Source organism: Prunus mume, unplaced genomic scaffold (genome assembly GCF_029339155.1).
Source record: "Prunus mume cultivar Tortuosa unplaced genomic scaffold, ASM2933915v1 scaffold28, whole genome shotgun sequence".
NCBI classification, from domain to species: domain Eukaryota; kingdom Viridiplantae; phylum Streptophyta; class Magnoliopsida; order Rosales; family Rosaceae; genus Prunus; species Prunus mume.
The window spans coordinates 54791-62278 of record NW_028296574.1 but is presented as its reverse complement, the minus strand read 5'-3'; the positions used below and the strand labels follow the sequence as shown (position 1 = coordinate 62278).

General features: G+C 35.7%; 1 protein-coding gene across 1 annotated transcript; it reads right to left on the bottom strand.

Annotated features, from left to right (window-relative positions):
- Positions 1 to 5385: 5385 nt before the first annotated feature.
- LOC148914247 (putative methionine--tRNA ligase) lies at positions 5386 to 7149 on the bottom strand. Its single transcript, XM_089043791.1, has 6 exons — positions 7029 to 7149; positions 6859 to 6949; positions 6556 to 6662; positions 6314 to 6428; positions 5655 to 5773; positions 5386 to 5537 (listed from the first exon to the last, which is right to left on the bottom strand). The coding sequence occupies exons 1-6, from the start codon at positions 7056 to 7058 to the stop codon at positions 5445 to 5447; spliced, it is 555 nt and encodes a 184-aa protein (XP_088899917.1). The 5' UTR covers positions 7059 to 7149; the 3' UTR covers positions 5386 to 5444.
- Positions 7150 to 7488: the final 339 nt, after the last annotated feature.

Sequence of the window (7488 nt, the reverse complement as noted above, 5' to 3'; positions counted from 1 at the left end):
TATAAAATCCTCCCAAAACACTTTATAAACACACCCAAAACCCATCATTACACACTCAAAACCCATTTATAAACACACCCAAAAAATATACAATTGTTGATTTTGGGTGTGTTTCTATGTTTAAATAGTGTTTGGGTTTTTTTATAAATACATGTCTAGGATTGGGTTTATTTATAAATTTGTAATAAAAAAATATCTCACATCCCCCAACAATTCCAACAAAAGGCAAAACCAGCTGGTTGGACTTTTCTCATCATAGAGTTTTCTCTCCTTTTTTTCTTGTTACGGTTTTTTTTTACAACAAACAAAAGAAAACCATGTTCAAGGAAAATTAATAATTAACTTTTTAGAAGCAAGACAAACGAAAAATAGAGCATGAAAGATGTGTCTGTGTGGTGGATGTACTAATATGATATGAAAGTTGATAAAAAAAAAAACTCCGGAATCCAATAAATGTAGCGAGATCAATTGAAGTATTATAAAGTGATTCTTTGGTTCTAACCTTTGTAAATATATTATTATGGATTAAAGAAGCGTTTTCAAGTTTTGTTGTCCTAGTAATTAAGAGATAAAGTGATTCTTCACTTCTAAGTATTATTTTACTCTCTCTGATCGAAAAGCTTTTTCAAGTTTTGCTTTCCTTGAGAGAGAGAGAGAGTATTGAATAAAAATTCACAAAAACAAAAGAACAAACAAATTCAAAACCAAAAAACAACAGAAAATCAGAGTTAGGACCACTTTGAAATGTTTTGAAAATTTTCCACTACTTTAAATACCAACAAATTGCAATTTGCAAGCAAAAAAATGAGAGCGTCGCATAGGCCTTTTGTGAAATCTGAGGGCCGTGATTGATTCCCCCGAGCCACCTACACAAGAGAGACACCATGTTTTCCCTCAATCAATTACGCATTGTCTCTCTCCTCGTGTTGGGAGTTCTCAAGTACCCAATTGCCAAAACACTCAAAGGATTTACCAACATGTTCAGATATTGTAATCATCTACACCCATCATTACAACAACAAATTAACACCAACCAATTGTCAATTGATGCCATTAGCTAATTCCTATGCTCTATTCACAAACCTTAAAACAATTAATTGGAATTTCAGCCTAGAAACTCACCCCTTTCTTAACAGAATTGAAAACACCAACCCCTCTATCCAAAGCAACAAAAGACCACCCGCAAAATATCAAAAGAAAACATGGTTTAAAAAAAGAAGAAGAAAAAGGAAGAAAAAAACAGAAAAATTGGAGATGAAATTAGTTTGAGTATTTTATACATGCACAATCTTTTCATTAAACCAAAAAAATTAGCTAGAGCAAAATCTGTACGGAAAGAAACCACTCTGTACGGATCCCCTCATTCAACAATGCTCTCATGATTCAATTACAAAGCATATGCTCTGATGTAAATTGTATTATAAATTACAGGTGCTTTAGACAGAGGAAGTGCAAAACCTAAGAAGGATCTAAAATGATCTACTTCTCAAAAGATTTACAAACATATGCACTTATATAGATATCCAAAATGACAAATATATATATATATATATTATGACTCATGAAAACACCCACTTTTGTTTGCTTGGGTTAAGTAGTGTATATAATTTTTGGTTCATTTCAGAGAAAGATTTACTGCAAAGCATTTGAAACAGAGCAAATATAGTCCAAAAAGTCAGTTCCCTTGAGAATGCCTTTACCAGTCAAAATTTCAAAATGTAACAATAGAAACCCAATCACAGCTGCCTTCCCATTTATCAAACAGAACAACACACTCATATATACAAGGTACAAACTTGGACTGAAATAACACACAAAGATGCATAATTTCACTCACACAACCGAACCCAATTCCCTCCACTTCCCTTTATACCCCTCAAATTCACTAAAAGCAGAAAATTTAACAACTAAAGGAAATGATGTGATGGAGGAAGAGTGATATCGGAGAGGCCAAGCGAGAAAAGAAACATAACATTCAACAAATAAGTACAAAGTCTTATATACAAAGGTACAAACTTGGACTGAAATAACACACAAAGATGCATAACTTCACTCACACACCAACCCAATTCCCTCCACTTCCTTTTATACCCCTCAAATTCACTAAAAGCAGAAAATTTAACAACTAAAGGAAATGATGTGATGGAGGAAAGAGTGATATCGGAGAGGCCAAGCGAGAAAAGAAACATAACATTCAACAAATAAGTACAAAGTCTTATATACAAAGGTACAAACTTGGACTGAAATAACACACAAAGATGCATAATTTCACTCAGACAACCGAACCCAATTCCCTCCACTTCCTTTTATACCCCTCAAATTCACTAAAAGCAGAAAATTTAACAACTAAAGGAAATGATGTGATGGAGGAAAGAGTGATATCGGAGAGGCCAAGTGAGAAAAGAAACATAACATTCAACAAATAAGTACAAAGTCTTACTTGCAAAGACCTCTTCATGACATTAAACACACATATGTATGACAAACTCGTAGTTGAACATCAAAATATACATATCAGAGTACTGTTGAACTGATCTTTGCTGAAACAATTCATCGGAAAACAATCAAGATAAGTACAAACAGAAAGAAATAAAAAATAAAAAAATCAGCCACACAGAAAATCTATAACCACACGCAAACAGAAAATCTATAACATCTATTAGAATTATAATTCTGATCTGGAGTCATAAAAATAAAAAATAATTTTTTTATAAAAAAGGAGTCTATAACCACACGCAAACAGAATATCAGCCACGCAGACATCAATTACAGATTGATGAGTGATGGGGTTCTCATATTGATTACTCAGTTCTTTTTCCTTAGATCTTCCTCCTGTAAAAACAAACCAAACACAATTTCTGATTTACTTCTCAATTTTTGACATGACAAATGAATAAACCAACCTAGAAAACCAGAAATCCTTTGAGCTAAACCCGTGCGATGAGAAGAAGGATGAAGCGCATGGGCAACACAGAACACAACACCTGAGAGGAGAACCGATAAGATAAAGACCGGAAGGCGGCTGGATTTGCAGCGCGCCTCCCCAAACGAAATCGACGGCCCCCACGCATGCGAGCGGTGAACTCGATCTTCCATGGCTGCTAACCAGCCCAACCAAGCCTGGTTCGAAACGGACAATTTGGAAAGGCGAGAACAAGCGAAAGCGTTCGAATCGAAAGAGACGCGAATGGGAAGGGGCAAAAAGGGAACATAAGGGAAAATTTAATAAAGGGCAAAATCGACAATTCACTATTCCTAAGCTACAGTCTAGGAACAGTGAATTCGTGAACTCAGTTTTAGTATATATATAATTTTCCCTTTTTCACCCAAATGACAAGGGGAGGAAAAGTGGTCTCCACCAGTGAGCAAAAATTGGTCATTGTTTTTCAAATAACCATTTTACAGCAAAAAAAATCTAGAATTGGCTGTTTCGTTTCAGTTCCTTTTCAAACTCTAGAGAATTAATTATCTTCTATCTAATTGACCCGCCACAAATTGAGGATACAGTGCAAACACCAGCTGATGTTGTGAGGGGAATATCTCTGTAGCAGGCCACTAGGTCAGTGTTAGTGTGCAGATCCACTTGCAAGGTCTCCCACACTTTCTTCTTGGGGTTCAACACCTCATCAGGTTCACCGACGAACCCTGGAAATGTAACTCTCTCGCCAACTTGAGCAGCTTTTGGTGGATCAACCAATTCAACCTGAGAGGCGCCCAACATTGAAGATCTCTTATCAGTAATTACATTAGTACCACACAGATAAACTTTCTACATGCTTGACAAAGGTTCTGAGAATGGATAGCGTTTGCAATGGCTTCCACAAAGGCTAAGATTTCAAGAAACGTGAGTTACAAAGGCATAGTTCTAAATTAGTGACTAATCAGAAACAGCCAGCATTCATTGCGACTGAAGTTCGATAGTGCTAAATTACTCTGACTGTCAAAACCGCTACAGGACTTGAACAAAAACATATTATCACCATATTATCACATGACCTTGTGCAGACTACGGCCAACACTGATAATCATATGCCTGTCGGAAATCAACTTTCATTTTCTTGAGTTGTGCAGCCACCTTCACTGCTTCAGCTTCTTCCCTCTCCTTCCTGTCCGCTTGACTTCCAGCAAACTTCTTCCTTAAGGATTCCACTTCTTCATCTTTCTGTGTGCAAATGAAAAACTTTCACTAAATTAGAATCTACAAATAGGTAAGTGATGCAGCAATCATATCATGGCAAGCTACAGAGTCCAGCATTGAAAATCAAAACCAAATTTTAAGTGCAGCCTATAAACTTATCCCAGAGAGGCTAATAAACAAAACAATATTGCATAAGACTATACTAGTTTAGTGCTTTAGGATCTTGCCCCTACGCAACAGAAAAGTTGTACTCAGTCAGATGTAAGTTGCATATGAAGTTAACTATTAACCAATAAGTAACATGACACAAAAATTATTTGCTTCTAGCTGACAGCAAATGTGATGGTAGCTGCTGTTGATCCACTTTTCTAGGCAAATTCCTCATCAAGTATTACAAGGCAACATTTAAAGTTTTTGTAAAGCAAATGCACTATACAATCCCGGTGATATTGAATAATTGAAGTGCTGTTTGTTCAAGAGCTACTTGAAGTTCCCCCTATCCGATTTCCTTCTGTTATAGTTTCTCTCTACAACCTTTTGCTTGCTGATAACATCAGGACTCTTCTCCGCTATTTGCTACAATTCTCAACAAATGTTTCTTCTATTTCTTGTCAATTCTTAAGAACTCCTCTCTCTTAAAACACTATGCTATGAAATACTGTGGACAACTTCGCCGACTCTAGTTTACTTCATGCAGAAGAACTGGCAATTAAAAGTTCTCTATCACCTTCAATCCAATACGATCAGGTTGTTTCCTCCCCACTAATCATGCATCAGTGTCAACGCATCTATTCCGACATGATAACACGTGTAACAAAAAATAAATAGGCAAAAGACAAAGCACATCAAAGACATACCAATTCCTTGTACAATCTCCCAAGGCCGTCTTGCCCTATCAATATCTCCTTTATCATCACAAAGTGATATGTGCGTCTCAGGAGGTAAATTAAGCTGCTTAAATACCTTGAATGCAGTTAAAGAAGAAAAAAGATCTCAGCATGGATGATTATAGTAATATCAGATGATCACAAAAATATTTCAGAGTAACACAATCATCTGTGAACAGAATTTATTACTTCGAGAGAAAATGATGGCATAAAGGTTCCAACAAACAAGCAAGAAGATACACTAGTCAACTGAAGTTCTCATAACAACAGCGCAACGAGGTTGGTCCTCCTTGTAAAGCTTCCAGAACTGGCTTTCCGCTTATTGTAGATGGTGCAACTTAGCAGCAGTTGAATAATCAGTTTCACAGCCATTTCCAAGACATACCCTTCAGAAAAGAACCCATCCATAAACAAGTCTCTCAAACAGAGATTAAAAACATGCTTACTTGCAGATATGCATTCCCTTCACTAGAAATGCTCATTGCTGTTTTCAGTCCTTGCTTTAGTTTAACCTACACAAAATGCAGATAAGAATGTCATGCCAATGCAAGAGACATGTGAAAAAAAGAAGGTGTGGAAGAGAAGCTTCCAGTTATTTGCAACAAGACTGTCATCTAAATATCAATTACCTTCTCCATTGCATCTATATATTGCTCCACACATTTACCAACTTTTTCAGCTAGTTTCTCTGTCAAAAGATCTGAGTCTGCACTTGGAGCATCTGGAATAATGGAGCCATATCCTTGACCTATACATGGATTTTGTTAGTTTATATGCTGCAAAGTGTCACATATACCATGCTTATTTGTTAAACCAGGAAATATGCATAAAAAGGTAAGGACGCAAGGAAAATAGAGCAATAATCATTTATACAATTTAATCATCATCCAACAACCTCTGTGATATTACATGCATAATTGATCTATATAGGAACAAATATCAAACCTTGATATCGCAAAGTTGCAATATCAAGAAATGTTGTTTATCTCCATCAAGAATTTTCAACATAATTTTGTTATATGGTTTCAGAACACCTCAAGCAAAAATATAAAACCAAAAGCATCTTCTTTATTCTCTTTAATTCAGGGAAAGGGGAGGGGGAGAGTTGAACTCAGGCCGTGACTGTGCAGGCAAAGGCTTTACCACTGGACAGACAGAAGCAAAAATTGACAAACAGAACAAGAATCAACAATATAACCATTCCTAAAATAACTTCCTCACGATATTAACTTGTAAACGACAAATCAGCTGTCTGGTCAATACTTTTAGAAACCAAAGGCTGACCGACCTGAAGGTTTGGCAACAAAACTCAAAACGCGATTTATAAAGTTGCCCAAATTATTCAGCAATTCGCTGTTCAGTTTTGCTTGCAAGTCGGACCACGTAAATAATGTGTCTGATACCTAGTTCACCAAAAAATATATATATAATTAAAATGAGTAAAGAAAGATACAGAGAAAGAAGGATATTTACAAACTATTACCAAAAATAAAAAAAGTCAAAAAGGAAGATGGGATTCTTCAAAGTTACCTTAGGCCTATTAGTTAGCAAGTAATATCTCCATACTTCAACAGGAATGTTCGTATCTTTTGCATCATTTCCAAAAACCCCTATGCCTTTACTCTTAGAAAACTTTCCTGTAAAAGCCATCAAAATTTAGATCACCTAGTATATATTGCACAAAGGCGAAAACTTTAAGCTTTCATAAATAAGGTCTTCTAAAATCATGCATCCATAATTTAATTAATGGTCATAACCATCCAAATTTAAATCATGCACAATTAATGGTCATAACTAGATTGTGGCTAAAGAATGACTAGATAGTCAACCAACCTGCTTCGTAGTTTAAGTACTCGGTAACACTGATAGTCTTCATCAAAGTCCAATTTTCACCAGTTCCAAGAAGTGTTGATGGAAACATCACCTGGAAGATGAATAAGTACACAGTTGAAATCAATTATATGATTTTTTGAAGTAAGAAATGCTTAGGATAGGACACTCACTGTATGGAATGGCACATTATCTTTGCCCATAAACTGATACAACTCCACATTCTCAGGATTCTTCCACCATTTCTCCCAATCATCAGTGTAGCATTTAGTAATGGAGACATATCCAATAGGAGCCCCACTTAGATGTTTATAGAAAGCAACATATGTGTACTGTATATCTAAACATGCATGATATTATGGTCATCGTTAACATTTATGTATTTTTTTTCATTGCATTTATTATTATTTGAACCTCATTAGTAGCAATTATTAACTAACATTTTATGGTTGTCAGACTAAGAAACTTTGATGCAATAGGTTGTATAAGAAAATTATTTTCGATATCCAAACACCTCTGTTGGTACCATTGCCTTCTCATCTTAGGTGCTGCTATAGGTATGAAAAGAATCTGACCCTGATGGCGAGCATGAGTATTGGGTGGTGGCTTTTAATTTGAACAATGCTGTGTTTC

What these genes read in the sequence shown, in the direction of transcription:
- LOC148914247 (XM_089043791.1), bottom strand. Translation starts at nt 7,058, where the DNA reads ATGGGCAAAGATAATGTGCCATTCCATACA. An exon ending in GTACTTAAACTACGAAGCAG is followed by an intron (nt 6,663 to 6,858) that starts GTTGGTTGACTA and finishes TGGCTTTTACAG; the next exon opens with GAAAGTTTTCTAAGAGTAAA. An exon ending in TGCTAACTAATAGGCCTAAG is followed by an intron (nt 6,429 to 6,555) that starts GTAACTTTGAAG and finishes TTGGTGAACTAG; the next exon opens with GTATCAGACACATTATTTAC.